This window comes from Malaya genurostris, chromosome 3 (genome assembly GCF_030247185.1).
Source record: "Malaya genurostris strain Urasoe2022 chromosome 3, Malgen_1.1, whole genome shotgun sequence".
Classification (NCBI taxonomy): domain Eukaryota; kingdom Metazoa; phylum Arthropoda; class Insecta; order Diptera; family Culicidae; genus Malaya; species Malaya genurostris.
In genome coordinates this window covers 178,867,006-178,887,078 of record NC_080572.1, presented here as the reverse complement: position 1 = coordinate 178,887,078, position 20,073 = coordinate 178,867,006, and the positions used below count along the sequence as shown (strand labels likewise).

At 35.4% G+C, this 20,073-nt stretch overlaps 1 protein-coding gene across 1 annotated transcript; it reads right to left on the bottom strand.

Moving 5' to 3' along the window:
- Window positions 1–18,871: 18,871 nt before the first annotated feature.
- LOC131437863 (uncharacterized) lies at window positions 18,872–19,645 on the bottom strand. Its single transcript, XM_058607492.1, has 4 exons — window positions 19,450–19,645; window positions 19,273–19,375; window positions 19,086–19,212; window positions 18,872–19,021 (listed from the first exon to the last, which is right to left on the bottom strand). The coding sequence occupies exons 1-4, from the start codon at window positions 19,505–19,507 to the stop codon at window positions 18,938–18,940; spliced, it is 372 nt and encodes a 123-aa protein (XP_058463475.1). The 5' UTR covers window positions 19,508–19,645; the 3' UTR covers window positions 18,872–18,937.
- Between the last annotated feature and the right edge of the window lie 428 nt (window positions 19,646–20,073).

Genomic DNA, 20,073 nt, shown 5'->3' with positions numbered 1-20,073 from the left:
ACCACTACAACTACTTTTTAACTTATCACTTAATAAATGTACTTTTCCTAAAGCATGGAAAACTTCCTTTCTTGTACCAATATTTAAATCTGATGCAAAATCTAACATTCGGAACTACCTATTCCACCTATTCTCATGCATTCTAAAATTATTTGAAAAAATTGTAAACGAAAAACTTTTTCATCAACTTAAAAATGTAATAACAAACAAACAACATGGCTTTTTTAAAGGCCGCTCAACTACAACAAATCTCTTAGAATTTATGACATTCACTCTGAATGCAATGGACGCCGGCAACTACGTAGCAACTCTTTACACTGACTTTAGCAAAGTCTTCGACCGTATTGACATACCATTACTTCTACACAAACTACAAAAATATGGCATAAAACATACTCTTCTTGAATGGCTCAAATCATACTTAACGAATCGTGTACAGGTAGTCCGCTTCCAAAACATTCTGTCTGAACCAATTAATGTAACTTCTGGCGTACCTCAGGGTTGTCACTTAGGGCCTCTCCTTTTCATTTTACATATAAACGACATTTTCTTCATACTCAAAAATCTTAAAGTGCTTATATATGCAGACGACATGAAACTCTTCATGGAAATTAAAAATATCAACGACGCTGTAATATTCTAGAACGAAATCAATCTATTCCACATTTGGTGCTGCAAAAGTCTTTTCCAACTCAATGTAAAAAAATGTAACTCAATAACTTTCAGTAGGAAAAATGAAACTATATCCACAAACATACATCTAGGAAATCAACTTGTAGAAAAATGTAAAATTGTGAGAGATTTAGGCGTAATCTTAGACTCCAAGCTCACTTTTGTGGAACACTACAATACCATAATCAATAAAGCTAATAGCATTCTGGGCTTTATTAAACGCTTCAGTCATAACTTTCAGGACCCATACACAATTAAATTAGTATACACTACATATGTCAGACCTATTTTGAAATATTGCAGCCTAGTATGGAATCCATACAATATTATTCACGAAGAACGCATCGAATCTATTCAAAAACAATTCCAGCTTAGTCGCGAAATTCCAGCTTAGTCGTAGAAATAATGCGTAGTATCTAAGTAAACATTGTAAACCATTTATATGTAGTCTACATTTGCTTGACGAAAATAAAAAAAAATAAAAAATAATTAGATATCCCAATTGAATAATTCACTCTGGAGAGAAAATTCCGAATAACAAAATTTTTCAGCGGAATAACTTCGGTACGATACTACATGATCGAAGTTTTTAGCAGATGATTTGACGAAAATATACCAGATAAGAAATATTTTATGAATTCGTTCGCTGGAATTGAAATATTGTTTATCAACTGCCATATGTCAAATAATTTATAAAAGAGCATAAATTTTTAAAGTTTCCCTGCTTCTTTAGCTCTTAAACAGAGGTTTGTATGCAAAAAGTTTTTATGTTCTGCTTCTGATTCACGCTGAAATAAGAACTTATGCAGCACTGTTAGTCTTGTTCAATTGAATTTCTCACGCTTCCTACATATTTAAGCGCATGGAAACAGAACGGTTTCATTTACAGTTGGTCGGATTCGGCAACACTTGATTTTAGTGGACAATGAATCAGTGCCGTTATTTTCGTTGATAAGATTGCAACATGATTGCATAAAACATGAGATATTCCGATCAGAACTCGAGAATTCTAGGATATGAACCATTTATATACTGTTCTATCCAGAGATTTCATAACAATAACAAATGAAAATTGGTTTTGTGATTTACTAAGCGTTCTCCAATTTACTAACAAATTAGTTGAATAGCTTGTGTAGTGAATGAAACCAAGTGATGGAACGTGATATGCACTCTTGGCACTGCCTAGATTTTCCATTAAATGCCCTTGATTGCACGCTGAATGTAATTTATCCCGAAATTCACTTAAGTCAGCGACAATAAACGAATTCTGGTATCATGCGTCATTAGGTCCTTCACCAGCACCGGCCATAATTTATTCCAATCGAGTGAACATGGTTCTATCCGGTCTTTGTTCGTCTGTGATCCGCCATCGAACAACGCAGAACAACATCGCGATGGAAAAGGTTGCCATCCATTTCGGTGTGATTTCGTGCTCGAACACTTGATGAGCCTTCGCTCATCGACGGAATGTAATCGCTACAGGCAACCGGAAGAGCCTCCCCTTATATGGGACGGGAAAATGGCACGAGCATAAAAACCTGCCCAAGGAAAAATGTCGCCTGAAACACATTTATGTGCGGATGTAATTTGTGTCTTGTCTGTAATGGAAAAACCATTATCTAGCGTGACATTTAGGTTTGTCTTTTGCCGGTTCGAGCGCAGGTTTGGGTGTGATACAATGAGTTTCGTTTAGTTGTGGCAAAACAGCAAAGAATATGTTACCCTGGCATCTTCTTAAAATGTCTGTTCATGTTTCAGTCTGCTGAATGTTGAAATTGCGCTTGTGGGAACTAAAATCGGAGCTGTGAAATCTATGATGGGTAAAATTTGGAAATTTGAAATGCCATCATACAGGCTATAAATTTTTTTAACAGGAGAAAATATGCGGTATTGGTTTGTTCAATTATTTCTCTTCGAAATTGCAAACACACGAGTTGTTTAGTTTTCATTATTTAAAGGATTGAATCATAGAAATAGTTTTTGATCCCTTTTCTAGAGGATATTGTACATAAACAGAAAAGTTGTTGAAAAATATATGAGCATATAGGAGTCAAATGACAATGACAATGGAAAGCTATATCTGCTAGTTTTTTAGTAAAATTTGGTAGTAATACCTCACTCAGGCCAACGAGAATTAGCCTAGCAGCAAAGCAAATAAACGCACGAGTTAACAGAAAAATTAAACGTGCAGCACAACAATAGTGCGCCGTTTTCCCTTTGGAACATTTCCATTGAAGCTGGCCTTAGACTCCAGAGAATAATCCTAGACAGAAAAATACCCTACCAGCAGCTGAAGTAATGGGTAGAAAATTTTATTAAAAAAAAACTCAAAACAAAAACCGTATTTCATTTTATTAGATGTCAGCACTGCTTTCAACTCTGCAGTCAGATTAGGGGTACACATTTTCTCGATATGGTTTCACTTTTTTGCCATTTTTTTGGATATCGTTGGATACTATCCACAAAGTACATACAGAATCCTTTTAACCGAGGCCCGGAGGGGGCGAATGTCATATACCATTCGACACAGCTCAAAGAACTGAGCAAATGTCCGTGTGTGTATGTGTGTCTGCATGTAACAACAATATACACTCACTTTTCTCGGAGATGACTGAACCGATTTTCACAAACTAAGGTTCGAATGAAAGGTCTCATGGTCCCATAGCCTGGTATTGAATTTTATCCCGATCGGACTTCTGGTTCCGGAGATATAGGATAATATACACCAAAATAATGGAGAAAATATGCACTCACTTTTGTCAGAGATTCGATTTTCACAAACTTAGATTCAAATGAAAGGCCTAATGGTGCCATAGCCTGTTATTGTATTTCATTTGGATCCGACTTCCGGTTCCGGAGTTACATGGTAATATGTGAAAATTAGAGAAAAAGTGTGCACTAAATTTTCTCTAAAATGGCTCAACCGATTTTCACAAACTAAGATTTAAATGAATGGTCTTATAGTTTCCTAAAAATATCTAGAACATTTTATTCGGATCCAACTTCCGGTTTCGGAACAAAAGCGTGATAACTGGAAAATTACCAATTTCTTTAGTATTTTTCACGAACGATGGTCAAAAACACGTACAAATCCCATTAAACTGTCTGATAAATTCTTCTAGTTTGCAGAGCGTGTTAGTTTGTGGGCAAAAAAAACTTAATTCGGCACTACTGGTCCCCCCTTTTCCTATTCCGGAAGCACTGAAATTGAGGAAGAAAAATTCGATGCTTGAACCGAGTTTCACAAATCTTCATTTGAATTGAAGCTCATATGATCTTTAAAGCTACTGAGAAATTACATCCGGATCCGACCTCCGGTTCCGCAGTTACAGGGCGATGAGTGTCAAAGTTTTAGTTTTCAAATCGCCACATAGAATGATAATATGTACAACATCGGTACATGGTGGTACGGTGGAAGAAGAAAACACAAAACGAACGGTGCGTGCTTTGTTCTATTTCGTACACACTATGAAAAAACGGTTACGGATATCTGCCACTGCTGTGTGATATTGGTAAAAGACGGTGCTGCGGTTGATACAAATTTTAGCTACTCTATGAGAAGTGCGACCGAAAGAATAAACGTTTCGTTTATTCTTTCGGTCGCACTTGCAACGCCCTTAGCAAATTTTCCTTCGAACTTGCTAGTATTGACGAGCAATAACAAAAATATCTTTTCACGGGCACCGGTCACTGTCATTGACATTGTGGCAGTGGTTTCGGTTCGCGGCTCTCGGAAATTTTGATAGAACTTCGGGAGAAAGTCGGATGAACTTTCTACTTAAAATCACAAGCTCGGCTCGTACTAAAATCTTCGGGCTTTACCGAAAGTAAATGTTAGAAGCTTAAAAACCCATAGTTGGGAAGAGTTAGGAGTTAGTTCAGTTTTAAAGTGTGCGCGGTAAATAGCCGTTAGTCTCGGGCGTCGGGCGATCGTTATTAAGTATTCGATAAGCCAGTCAGTCTCAGAGTGTCCGTTAGTCTCCGCCGTCGGCCCGTGGACAAATTAGTTAGTGGTTAGTAGTGTAATACGCGATAACCGAAACAGTTCATCAATTAACTTCTGCTAGATTACGGTAAAGGCAGAACGAAAAGTGTAAAAGTTCCGATATTAAATTGATCCAAGAGTGTACTCAGTTAATTGAGAAGAAATAGAAGTGAAGAAATACAGAAAAAAAACGAATTGGCAAAGAGTGTTACTATTTTTCGTATAGAACAGAAAGAAACATCCTCCTTCGGTATTTTCCTGCCGCCGCCGCTCGGCCGAAAACAACGTGGTGCTTGCACACTTATTATAGAATAGCTAAAATTTTTATCAACCGCAGCACCATTTTTTTACCAATACCACACAGCAGTGGCAGACATCCGTAACCGTTTTTTCATAGTGTGTACGAAATAAAACGAAGCACGCATTGAATTCAAATTTATTTGAAAAAATATGCAATTTTCACAGCCGGTAGTGCAGAAATACCGTTCCAGTTCAGATATTGGAAGAATTGAAAATGGTTATTAAAAACTGCAAAAAAGGATCTCACTCGCTTTCTTTCAAGATGGCCAAATCGATTTTCACAAACTTATTAGTTCAAAGGAAAAGTCTTACAGTTTCATACGGAATTCCTAAATTTCTTGTGAATGCTACTTCCAATTCCGGAACGACAGGGTAAACAGGATTTGTAGAGTTTGTTAGATTAGGTCCGAACAAACTATTTTTATTCAATGAACAGTTATTTTAGCGAATTCCACAGTAATATTTATGATGTTATAAGTAATATGAGAAAAGCATCATTACACCACTGGGTGGATTGAAACAGTTTTTTTTCTATTGATCTGTCGTTTTCAATAATGTTAAGTTTGTAATATTCGTTTTTTATTCAACTATATTTCTGAAACCTATATTCAACAGATGTGTAATTGTATAGTGCAAAATAGTTAGAATAGAGTTAAGACAAGAGGAGCTCAGTCGGCTTTTTATTTTTGTTTCTTCTACTTCTACTTTTTTGTAGAAGTAATAGGAGCGCAAAATTTATTGTCTCTGCTGTATGATTTCTTGCCTTTGCGTTATACAAGAAAAGCAAAAGCTGTGCTCCTGATACTTCGTGTATGGAATTTAAGTAAATAATTGTAATAGTTCTGACACAACTAGCTTTATGATTGAATTTTTTCAAAACTTAAAATTGAACCGGTAATGAAAACACCGCCGTTCGCATTCAATTTATCACCACAGATCGGTCACAGCGAATATGACAGTTCCGTTATGAAAATTTCATGACATTTTGAACTCGTGACATTCTCGAAACCCGTGACCGAAAATGAACAAAGCAGCTACTTATCCAGTATGTACGTACACAACCACAAAGCGAACGCTGTGGCTTTGACTGCTGTGAGAGAGTGCGACAAAATTAACTGCTCTCAATGTTGCTGTCGTGTGTCGTGGCTCTCGTGATTGCGCCAAGCTCTCGTGTCATTGCGTGTTGGCTACTGTTGAAAAAAATGTCAAATTTTCGCACCCTCCTCATGGTAATTATTTTAACATATCTTGAACATGAACAAATAGACGAATAAATTTCGAAACAATGAAATAAAAAAATCTCCAAATCCAACCATAGAACTCTAAAAATTTCCCAGATTTGAAAACTGCATCCAAACTCACTTTTTTTTTATTCAATATTACAATATATTTTTAGGCACACTGCTTTAGTTCTAAGATGCCAAAGTTATTTTCTAATCTTAATTGACGACTAACTTAAAACTTGAATACTATCATTAGACTATGTCATCTCGGGTTCTCGAAAATCCAGCTTTCAGCTGGCGATCGGCAGTGGTCGATGAATTGAATATTGCATGAGTCTTCCAGATGGCGTTGGTAAATATCTATCCTAAATATCTAAATATCTAATCCTTCGGTCCGTGTGGGTCTGCGGGAAACACCTCCAGGCTACGAAGGCCCGGCGGGTGGCCCGCATGCTGGTTTTCGACTGGAGCGGTCTTCCGTGGGCGGTGATAGTGAAGCGTCACGGAAGAGAATAAAAAAGAAAGTAAATATTGTGGAAACGGGTTAAAAAGGGGATGTTGGAACAAAATGTCTGAAAACGACAAAGATCTAATTAGTTGCCATCGAGATGGTGAAGAGACAGAGAAGGCGGAACGAAATAGTTAGTGACAAAAAAAGATCTTGTTAGTTCCAATGAAGATGGTGGACAGGGACGGGGATCGAGCCCAACCTCACTTATTCGAGTTTGATATTTCATCTTATGATTACTCCATAAATAATAATAGAATATGCCACGGAAAGTTACTGAATCATTCATGATTGAAGCTCGCAACTTGATCGATCGCAAAACAGTTGCCGAGATTCTTCAATTTTCTGTATGCAACTACCCGTTAAGAAAAGAACCTTCAACGGAAGTCTTCCGTTGGTACAATACGTTGGTTCGATAAATGTCCAATAAATGGTCCAACGGGAGGCCGATTTGGGAGTTTCGTTTGCCGATTTTGAAACAAATGTCCATTATTGAATCATTTCCAATATGAGGAGTTGGACTAGTTTTACTGAAGAATTTTGGAAATTTCTAACTACCAATTCTTTAAATAAACATTGTATACCTGTAGAATACTTCTACTTTGCGTAGAATAACAACACACTTTCTTGTTTTAATAAGAAAATACCCAATTTCAACACTATTTTTGTAGAAAAACAACAAATTTTTCCAACAAACTGAACGAGTACATAATTTGTTTTGTATAGTTCGTCCAATAAACGCTCCACGCCCAACAAAATCTAGCCTTTCTCAGTGGGTAGAAACGATGACAGTGCTGCCAATTTCCTTCACTTCATATATTAGTTTATCCCATAACTTGAATAATTAAAGAAGCCCTTTAAACGAAAATTACTTTCTGTTTTGTCTGATACGACATTATTTAAAATTTAGGATATTCTATGAGTTCCTAAGAATCCTTGCTAGGGTCCAACATACGATAAACGTGAACAACATTATTTTGATATATTTACGTTTCGTCTTTGACTCATCAGTGAACTTTGAACTGCTATGCACTGATGAGTCAAATACGAAACGTAAACATATCAAAATCGGTTATGTGCCCTAGCACAAAATTTGACTAACCCCTGAATGATCATTACTTTGTTATTAGATTTGCATTTAACTATTTAATCACAACGATAATAGCCATGTAAAAACGAATACAGTCAAAGTGGCTTCAGAGCAGAGATGCCAGATATTATCATAGAAAATCTGAACCCTGAATTAAAAAATTTTATACATCAATATTCACCAATAAATAGATTTATTTTTCTTTATTTAAGATGTTTTCAGCTACAAGTTGGGTCGCCTCTCGAATCGAAATCGAAATTTTTTATATTGAAATGATTTGAGAAAATGTTTTTTTTTACATATAATGGTGGAATGAGAAATTCGATAAGTATTCTTTGTTCATATCTCATTCTACAACGATGAAATTCAATATGTGTATTTTTTCCAACAATCGAAGTCAAAATATATCAGTTAAAATTTACGAAATATTATCAGTATCAGCAGTATCAGCTGATCATCAAATATCTACTAAAATTTGAGAAGATTCTCAGATCAATTTGTGATTTGTCAATGTCTATTTATTTTTGATCTATTTAAAACTGTATATCTTTGTACGTAAGGTGAATTGCAGTCCCAAAAAATGCGTGCGAAATTTTAACCGCTTCTATGCATAAGTTTAGTAGTCAGCATAGTTTTTTTTCTTCTAAAGAACGATTGAAAACAAGTAAACATTCAAGCCGAGATTTCATTGAACGACGTTCGGGTGTTACGAACCGATAAAATCTTGCTTGAGGACGTTTGGCACTGTTGAACATCTTTTCGATTCTGGTGAACCAACTCACAAATTTTCGCAGAAAGTTCTACGTTCTACAATTTTATGACTTGACTGATACATATTAATTAAGGCCATTTTATTGTCAGATAAATTTAATAATAATAATAATCAAGTATTTCTAGTACCTTTACCAGAACCAAATAGCAATTCTCTGCATAAGAGGGCGCGATCGAATTTCATTATCGATTAAAAAACTGTTGGAATAAGAAATTACTAGACATTCACTAAATTCAACTAGCCATGTCTAGATTAAATTTTCAGTTTTGCAACAAATCTGAAGTAATATCTATTACATGATATTACACAACAAAATAACATCAATGCATTGTACTAAATAGAGTTGGGCATTACTTACATTATAAACCGGATGCATAAATTCGTGCCATTTTTATATGTAATCTTTGCTCACGATATATCCCACCGAACCCACTGTGCTTATCTCACACCACCACGATATGAAACAGCAATTTATGAAATTCACGTGAAACTTTTCCAAATTTTGTTTATTTTGGCAAAAGTTTTATATGTTTTAAGTTGCCTTTTCAAATTCTTCGTGAAATTTACTTTCAAACACTATTTTACAGTTCTAAAATCATCCCCGTGGAACGGAACAGTAACCGTTCACACATTTCAAAAACTAATTAAGGCTCGGCATATCGCAAATACAATGTTTTTTTCAAGTATCGCTTGGAACAACACGATGGAAATTTCCCAAAAAAAAAGGATAATTTTATTTCGAATCAAACAAATTGATTAAGATTTTTATACTCTCTCATAATTAACACAATTAATTTCACATACGATAGTACAGGGTCGCGCAAAGGAACCTGACACGTTTTGTTCCCCGGTTACAATGGAACCAAACAAAGGAAGAGAGAAACCGAACACGGTATCGGAAAGTAAAAGAATAAAGGTTTCTTTTCGTCAAGTAGTTTTTCATCGTGGAGCACTGGAGAGACGCTCACTGCGTCGTACATTACAACTGATTATTATGACGCTGAACATTTTTTGTGCCTATTTTTTTGGGTACTAATTTAAACTATGTATATAAGTTTATAGATTCTCACCTACCCTTGTCCGATTGAGGTCAAATTTCACATAGGGACTTTTTTTGAGGTGTCAAATCTTTCAACAATTAGCGCTATGTGGAATTTAATAGACACCCATTTTTCATGTATTTTATGTTTTCATAATTTGTAAATTAAAACTCCATTGTCGGTATCAAGATTAAAGATTATGAAATATGTCTTCTCATGAAATCAAGCCTTATTATTCAGGATTTCATGAGCAGAATGATTGATTCCATGGACAATAACTCATCTTCCATGAAAATTGTTTTAGGACTTTTAATCATGGCAATTATAACATATAACAATTCAATCTAAAGTTTTATCTCACATTCTGTCATTAACCATGTCCAATATACGTACTACGTGAAATATTTCATTTCTGTCTAGCCATACGGTTCTTTGTTCGCATCTTCATCGGCAATGTTTTTCATAGTTGCTGTATTTAGAGAGCTGTTTCAAAAATTATCAGCAGAAAGAGATTGATTCGATTTTGATGACCACGTTTTGAGTATGAGAAACTTTCTATTTTGCACGAAAGAGACCAATTCGACACACGAATATCTTATTTTTGGCACCCACTTCATTCAACAAGCTCGAACTAGGAAACTTAAAATGTAATAAAAACAAAGTTCTCGGAAAAGTTGCGATAAATCTAATGTGCAATCTATACAAAATGCACACAAAGAAATATTTATGCATTTTCAATAGTTAAAAGATTACCAGAAAGGATGTTTTTTTTTCAAATACGTCTAACAAATTCTATTTTTGGCAATATTATTATTTCAAGCTTGTTAATAACAAGCCAGTATATGACATCAATTTGATTAGTGTGTTTTTAAAAATGAAAAAGTTACAGCTCAAACAGTTTGAAGTTATTAGAAAACTGTAAAGTTTTTGATATGAAAAATAGCCATTAAAACACTGTAAAATGATTGTAGAGATCGAAAGCAATAAACAAGTTTACAACCAGTGTTGGTGATTGCCGATAATTTGACAGAAGCTGCTCGATATTTATCTATATTGTATACAACATTCTCAATCCGGTAGAGAATGCTGCAAGAACTCGTGTCTCTCAATGCATGAACCGTGAAAGAATTTTTCTACATTTCTTCGCTCCACTTCATACACTGAGTATTTCACGGCCCTTAAAAAAATTTACAGTATGATAATGATCGGTGCTGTGTGGAATTTACCAAGAAAAAATCACAAGTTGACAATTATCGCAGAAAATTCTCATACAAGGTTGAAATATTTCAAAACCCTTGTGTGGAGCATTCACATACATTTTCATAGACACAACTTATACAAAGGTTATATGCACACAGTTAGAATAAGCGACAATAGTAAAATGATTCTATCGCAATTATCAACTGCCCATGTAGAATTGGATCGCGAAACGAGAATAATCGACCGTTTGTTGCTTCAGAGAGAATCCCCACAGCAACGTGCTAACCTTTGATTCTCAGACTGGTCATCGAGAGAAATTCGCTCTCGCACTAGTGTCTATTCTATGTTAAATCAACCATGCCGGTTTTTTGGTGCTGCGATGATATCCGTCTCTCTTTGATGGTACTGATTGAATCGTGTGAAGAGTTGCTAGAGAGCGTTCTTTGATACGATAAAAGCCATCCTCGTTTACAACAATCTTCCTTTTGGCCGTACCCGTTTTTAAGATATTTGAGCATGAAGTTCAAAGAACTCAGGGTTTGGTTGAATTACGTCGTTTTTTTACAATTCTACACAGTTACTCCATGAAAATCTAAGTTCTAGAAGAAACGTTACTATAATTAAATTTGTATATCAAAAATGGTCACTATGGCAAAATAAGTTTGAGTTGTGAAATTCTATTGTTTCATCTCTTACTTTTTCATTTTTGGAAAGAAGTACTGTATATTGTATAAGAAAAACATGGGGAATGTTTTTTCTGTTTACATTTCTTTTCTGATCATTCTTGTCGCAACATCATTTTAGGTACTTTTTTGAACAATTAAAAACTTCCAAGTTTCAACTACAATGTTAGAAAAAAACATTCAGACTTTTCATAAACAGTCCCGATATGAATTGGAATCTCTATCTGGGCAAAAAAAAAGATTAATCATACTGATCAAGTGTGCAAATTATCGTCCAAATTAAATCAAGTGATGATATGATGACTTAATATCCATTTCTAAAAATGCTCCATTGTCATAGTTTTTCTTATTCTCAATTATCAATTGATTGCCAATATCCTCTTATCTGTGACAATAGTTCTGATAAGAAGAAAGTTTTCAAAATTTGTAAATTACATTTTCCAAGACCGGCTTCATCATGGATATTTTCTCATTCAATTCAAACATCCCTAAAAAACTGGATTGCCTATTGCATGCTGACGATGGCTGACCAAACTCCGACTATGTAGAAGCAGCATAACTCCGCCAGTCTTCTGTGTCTCGTGCAGGGCTCACAGCGCGGTCCATTGTTTTACGAGAACAAACGAAAGTTGGCAACTACAATACGCCTGGTTGTGACTGGGAGAGCGTCGTAAATCTAATTAGCGTTCCACAATAAAACTACCCTAGATTAAGAGTGGTACGTCGGAATCTACAAAAACAATGAAGAAAAAACAAACAACCTTCTGTTCGTGTATCAATCTTCTAAATTAGATGTCCTAAATTTGCCTTTTGATACGGGGCGGTTATCCTCGGCAAGCTGACAAACACGGCAACGAAAATTGCATTCTACTGTGCAACCAACCGTGCCAGCTAACTGGGTCAAACACGTGACTCATTTTCCGAGAAACGATATCACATTTGGAAACCATTACCTCTGATAACACGAAATTCGTTGTCGAACTTGTACAAATTGGACATTCGAAGCAATTTAATCAATCCTAGCAGCAGCAAAACGCGAGTGGAAGTGGGAAAACTCCACTTTTGAGTCGCTGGTGCTCTCGGGGCACAAATGTCAATACGAAGAGTGCTAAATGTAATTAGAGAATCATTTTCAGAAGCGAAATTATGATTTGCATTCGATCACGGAGACAGACCGTAATTTTCGTAATTGCAATTGAAAAATATTAAGTGCTGTCTAGTGGTCTGGTTCTGGGTTGGGTCGAACTGCTCTAATTCTAATCGAAACGAGTCAGCTCTGTTGTTCGCTTCCAGAACATATAATTTGGTTTGATTTGGCTTTACCAAGTGGTACAACATCTGTTGTTGTGAAATGTTCACTTTGAGGTCAATTTGTTGTTGATAATTTGTTTATCCAGAATGATTGAGCAGCTTATTGTTTTCTCTTATCTCAGCTAACAGTTTCATTGTTTTAAAATGCGAGATCAATTTTCATGTCAAAGCGACATCTGGAGTGAGAATAGTCTATTCGAAATTTTTAATCATTTAGAAATACGTAACTGGTTTAAAATGTAGTAAATCTTGCAGGAAAGAAATGCCCTGAAACAAAAGCTCTATTTTAGGTATTCAACATTATATACAACCCGAAAACTAATACCAAGTATTATTTAATTATCAGAGATATAAGCATCAAGCGAGCATTGAAGAGATGGCGCCAAATATTTGAAGTTGATCTTTCACAGAACTGTCACATATAGTCCTAAAAAGTAATATAAAAGTGTGTAGCCGGGTTTGCATATAAAAACTGCCCCCAAACAGAAAAAAAAATAATATACGCTGTTTGAAAGGGTTTCAATTGCAGATGATTTTCCCAAAATTTTAGCCCTTTATCTGCCATATTGGTGGAGTTACGGTGGTTCTTCTGATTTTCATTTTATTTAAATTATTCAAAAACCTTTTTAGCAAAAAAATTGAAAAATCAGGAATGTTTTATAAATTATGGGAAACCTTTTAGGTTTTTTCCGGAATTTTTCAAAATTTCTTTCATGTGAAAAAAAGTATTTGAAATTTTCGATTTTTTTTAATTGCGTTTACAATTTTGGTACCACTCTTGATTTTACATAAAAAATAAATCACTGCGCTGTAACTTTTTCAGATTTTTAAAAAATGTGGACGAGTATAATACTTTAAAAAAAATCATTCGGAAAACCATGCGTCTCCATCAAATTGTCATCATCCGATGGAGGCGCATGGTGCTTAGTTCTAAAATCATATATCACATGCCCTTAGAACTAAATACCATGCGTTTCCATCTACAACTTAAGCTCAGGGCTTAAGAAAGAATTTTCATAAGGAAGGACCAGTGTGAGAAACATGAATCAGAACTAATGAATTGACAAATATTTAGGTTTTTATATACGGTTTAAAGTTTTTATTTATGAACTGATAAATCATTTTACATTTATTTTATTAAACTGTAATAATAACTATATTTAGTAAACATTCTAAAAGACAATTAAATTATAGTTCTTTTGCAGAAAAAACTAGCGCAAAATCAAGGAAAATTCAAACAGCGTATATTGATTTTTTTTTAAATTTCAAACGAAATTTAGAAAACCCTTCTTAATCCACCTAGTGGTGTGATAATGCCTTTTTCTTCTTTCATAACAGTCTCATGAAAATATATTTCATATTTTTATTGAATAATTTCGGATACTAATTTTGACACCAATTGATTCAGATTGATTCGAGTAGTTCACAAAAGCATGCTTCAGTGTTTATATCACACAGTCAGCATCATTTTTCCAAGCATTGGAAATTTCTCCAAGCATTGGAAAGCATTGGAAATTTCTCCAAGCATTGGAAAGATAAGCGCAAAATGGCTTATCTTTCACGACTTGCTTACTATAGAAGTTCAATACCTAACAACTTTACTAAAACACTAGCTGATATTCTATATCTTTATTATCTTTGAACATTAAAAATGCTCTCAAGTTCCAACATTTTACTTGTTAAATTTACTTAGACTCAAAATTGAGAGTCATTTGACAGACAATTAGTTAAGACCTATTCCTCCAGGGGCGCTTCGAAAAATGCATGAAAAAATCATTTGCTTACCATAGACAAAACGATTTGAGCTTCAAATATCTCGTAAATTATATTGTTTTGAAGATTGCGAGAATTCAAAGTTTGTTTAACAGCAAATGTTTTAATTCGGAATGACTCCATCGGATTTAGTTAGTATGCTTGAATACTCCATCTTAATTATCAGAATTATGCTCTTATCAAAAAACTAAAAGTTGTAGGGTGGTAAAAGATATAACTCGCCTGCCGAATGGTGCTAGTTGGCTCACAATTTTACGATAGAAGACTTATTATATGATATGTCTAAAAAATGATAATATAGAATTTCGGTGTTTTGAGAAAGAATATTTTATAGCTCAAAACAAATTAAACAGTGTAAATAGTAGTAAAACTTTGTAAACTTTGTTTCACTTGGTGGTGCTAGTGTGTAGTTCTATGTTGAAAATTCCTGATAATCGTTTTAAGATCGTTTCTTCGAGAAGATATTTTAGAGTTTCAAAACATATTAAATGATTGGAAAAAACCGCTGACACTTTTTTGTAAATATTAAAAATAGGTATAGAATTCGATCAAACTTTACTCTGAAAGCTATTGAATGGTTTTGCGATCGGATGTTTACTTTTTGAGTTATACGAACTTTTATGTCAAATTTTTTTTGACAATATCTGTCACAAAGATTCCGCACGATAATAGCTATCCAACAAGCCATAGATTGTTAGAAATCCGACCATTTTTAACGGAGATGTGGATATTTTTGTGTAAACGACTTTTCGCCTTATTTCAGTAGTAGGAGTTTTGCGCGTTTGATGATAAAGCGCTGTTTCGGAGCCAAATGAAAGACGATTTCTATACTGTGTTATTCAATTGTTTCTAAGTACCAAAAATACTATGTACAGAATCCTTTTTCATGGCACTTTGCCTCAGACCGATTTTAGCACGGTTCGTTTTTGCAACATAATCGTTCGAGTATGACATGTAAACTAGATGATGGCAGCATTCTCAAGTTAAAAGTAATATCATAATTATTTTGATTTAAACTACTTACTGTAATAAATACTGGAAGAACATTACTCCCATATACCATTCGACTCAGTTCGTCGAGATGAGCAAATGCGTGTGTGAAAAATAATTTCACCCAATTTTCTCAGATTCATATGAAAAGTAGTATACTCCCAAACAAGGTTCCTGAATTATGTTTGGATCCGACTTCTGATTGCGGAACCACAGGATGATATGAAAAACAAAATTAAAATAATGCAAGTCATTTTTCTCGCAGATGGCTGAACCGATCTAAGATTCAAATGAAATCTTAGAACCATCGATGATTCGAATGAGAGCTATTAAAATCCTATAAAACTACTTACTTTTTAGTCAGATCCGACTTCCGGTTTAAGGGATACAGGGTGATTAGTATAAAAATGTTCATTTCACATAAATTAATAATATCGGGTTGGCAGATTTGGATAGTCGATAACCAAATAAATTTATTAAGCGGATCAGCTTTCGATTCGGAAGGTACCCAAAAATTTAATTCGCACTACAATTTCTCGAAGATTTCTACACACTCCTCAGGTGAATTTAACTGATTTCGGTTACACCGATTTTAGAATGCCAGTTCCAGTATCGAATCGTTTCTCAAAACTCAATCGTTTTTTTCAAAAAGGCCAAATCGAACTTCAAAAACAAAAATTCAAAATAAATGACTTACGGTCCCATACAAAATTGATTAATTTCATCGTATTCTGGAATTACAGGATGGTGAGTTTTCAAATTTCATACAGATATAGAAGATGTGAATTGTTTGGAGTATTAATTTATGACCATACGAATCATTTTGGGTTATGCTAGTTCCTTTCCTTACTTCGACATCTCATGGAATGTTCAATCGATTGTCACACGTTAAGATTGAAGTTCGATAGGATTTGCAGTTTCGACATTACAGGGTAATGAGTCATTAAAAACTCAATTTGCCGTTTAAAACGACGATAATTAAAATAATATCATGAGAACAAAAAACACCGAAGAATATTCATGCAAAAAACTCATGCGGATTGATCAAAAAAGGTATCATCTCACTGCTAGGTGGATTAAGCACGTTTTTTTTTCTAAAATGTACCGTCTAATTATTCATTGTTCCCAATTTTCTTTCAATTTTTTTCTAGTTCCTAAGAACTAGGCTTAGTAATAGGCAGTAAAAATGTCTATGATAATTTCCCTTATATATCGGTTGGACTATCGTAGTCCGTTGACATGAAAGATGAAGAGAGATTCATGGCCTAATGAAGAGCGAGACTATGAAATTTTCGTTTCATTGGGCTTTTCCCTGTTAAAAATATACAAAATAAACAATAAATCTCACGTTTTATGAACGTAACATTACATATAATTATATGAATACACCAAACTTGAATATGAAGTTTGATAGTCCAACAGCTTACTAGCAAAGTCTTGGCATTACATTCCTTTCGTGGAATTTGGCCGTTCTGTTTCAACAAACTTCGCAGCCGATTCTTAGCGTACTGAATCTTTGCGTCCTATGCATTGAACCGCCAACCCGGGACGATAGCTTACTAGCGCCCAGTGTTGGTGATTGCCGGAAATTTGACAGAAGCTGCTCAACATTTATCTATATTGTATACAAAATTTTCAATCCGGTAGAATATGCTACAAGAACTCGAGTCTCTCAATGCATGAACCGCGAGGGAATTTTTCTACATTTCTTCGCTATTTCACGGCCCTTAAAAAATGGCAGTCTGATAATGATTGGTGCTGTGTGGAATTTACCAAGAGAGAATCGCAAGTTGACAATTATCGCAGAAAATCGAATCGATGATTCGACTTGATGATTCTCAAACTAGGTTGCAATATTTCCAAACCTTTTGTGGATCATTCACATACATTTTCATATACATAACTTATACATAGGTTATATGCACATAGTTAGAATAAGCGGCAATAGTAAAATGATTCTATCTCAATTATCCACTACCCATACAGAATCGGATCGTGAAACGAGAATAAGCGACCGTTTGTTGCTTCAAAGAGAATCTCCATAGCAGCGAGCTAACCTTTGATTCTCAGACAGGTCATCGAGAGAAATTCGTTCTTTCTTTGGTGTCTATTCTATGTAAAATGAACCATGTCGGTTTTTTGTTGCTGCGATGATATCCGTCTCTCTTTGATGGCACTGATTGAATCGTGTGAAGAGTTGCTAGTGAGCGTTCTTTGATACGATAAAAGCCATCCCTGCTAGCGCCTTCTATAAAAACTGTTTTCAACTTGTCTATCCTTCACCAATTTATTGAAAAACTGATTGATAACATCACTATCGTAAACAATTCTTATTTTCAGTTACAGAAGACCACATTGTAGATACAATAAGAACTCATTCATTTAATGGGTATTGAAACCCTAAAACATCTTCTCGAAGAAGCCATTTAAATAGATCAACATGATCTTGAGCTACAAGAATTTCCATACCCTGAATCTGTTTTGAACTCCGGAACATTTTTTCCGAAACACTCTATATCATCAAATTTTAAAGATATAACAGAATCCATTTTTTTTGGCAAATTAGTAAGCCCACTAGCGCCACTGGGTGGGTGAGTTTTTAACTAATATGATTTCCCTATGTAGACCGCTACATTCCGAACATGTTTGTAGAAGACAAAATCGCTCTAAGTCTTTTAGTTTTCGAATTAGAGCATAATTTTAATAATGAAATATGTACCTTAGCAAGCACACTAATTCCATCCGATGAAGTGATTCCGAAGCATATTTTTACCTTGTTGATAAACTTTGAGTCTCTCGAAAGTTTGTTTGAAGATTCCAGATACTAAAATAATCGTTCACAGCCCTAATCAATTGAAATTCCATATGCTCTGGGTCTCGAATATCGCGAATTCGCTCTTCACGCCCCCCGGTGAACCGCATTATACGAGACCCCATTTATGAGTCTGCCTAGCAAAATACCCATTCATAATGGATTTTTCTTATCTTCCGTTTCTCTACTTTTGCTTGCCGAGAAGACCAAACAAATCGATTTAGCAGAAGCAATACAGAAAAACGTTTGTTCCTCCATCATTATTGACAATTCTACCCTACTCGAGGAAAATCATTATCATCACTACCGAATTGTTTTGACACACGAACAGGTCAAAACAATTATTCACCATGGCAACTAACGATCACACACGACGCGGAAAATGTTCATCGCTGGATGAACTCACGCAGACCGCACCACATCTCATCAAAGATCGACCTTGAAAGAGTACTGTTTTGTTTGTTTACCAACACACGCCCACGAGTTTACGGATACAAATCGTTACATCACACTTGCTTGGTTTACGTTCAAATTTTTATCAAAAATACATGTTTTCATATCGAAACTTAACAAATATTCTACAACCGAGTAAAACGTCTCAATGGTAATAAGGCCAGCACAGTCAACATGTAGCTGAATGATGTACCCATCATAGTGGCTCCCTAAAATAATAAAACAAAAATGATTCATTACTTATCGTATAAGACAAATTACTGGTGTGCGTACTGATCGGGAAACAGAAACTGATGATGAACCGTAACCATTCTCTGATTTGTAAATAGTAGTTTGGACGAAACCATTCTTGTTCCTGTCGGTATCCTGGGAAACGACATGCGAACTATCGAAACCGGGACTGCAATGAGAAGTTAGTTTAACTTGCCTGCCGGATCGGATGGAGCCTGATTTAACTTACGGTGCAAAATTCGGGAATCCGGGCATTTGAATTTGCTGAGGGTTTCTCCGGACGCGACTCAGTTCCGATGCGACATTACCTTTGTTCAGTGGTACATCGTTGGCTTTGCGGCAAAATGTAATGGAAATGATGATAAAATTTTTCGAACAATATTTCAATTCGCGCTAATTAACCTACCGAGTGCACCTACGCAGAATGCTGTCACCAACAATAGACCTTGGATCGTCATCGTCATCGTCGTAGCCGGCAAGAAGTGAACTCGCGATGTGAACTAACCAAAACACAAAACTGTAATGAACTGCCGCAACCGAAAAAGCTGAACGATATTACAAAAACAAGTTCACCGTTCGTTCCATTAGCATGGACTTGTTAATGCTGTCGGTGGTCCACACCTTTGTTTGTTTCCTTCAGGCTCTGCAGCACTGCGTCGGTGTGCGTAACGGAAGACTGACTCGTCTGGTTGACATGATCATGTAGTGAGCGATGGGTAGACAAAAAGTGAGTGAATCATCTGAGCCAATTTTTGGCCTCTGAGTTATAACGGTGTGCGCTCGTTGGTCGTAGCTATGAGTACGATTGTTCATGGAATTGAACTGACTCAACGTTCCGATATCAGCGGATATGAAGTGATAGAAGATGAACTCATTCAAAAACTAGATTAGAGACCATACGTTCTCGGCGTACACAGGTCAGAGGCCCCAATTGGGAAACACCTTTATTTGGTATGTTGACTCAGTTTAACCTGCCAACAAAAGTAGATAAACTTTTTGAGTAGACTTGTACTGGTTTGACGTCCCGCGA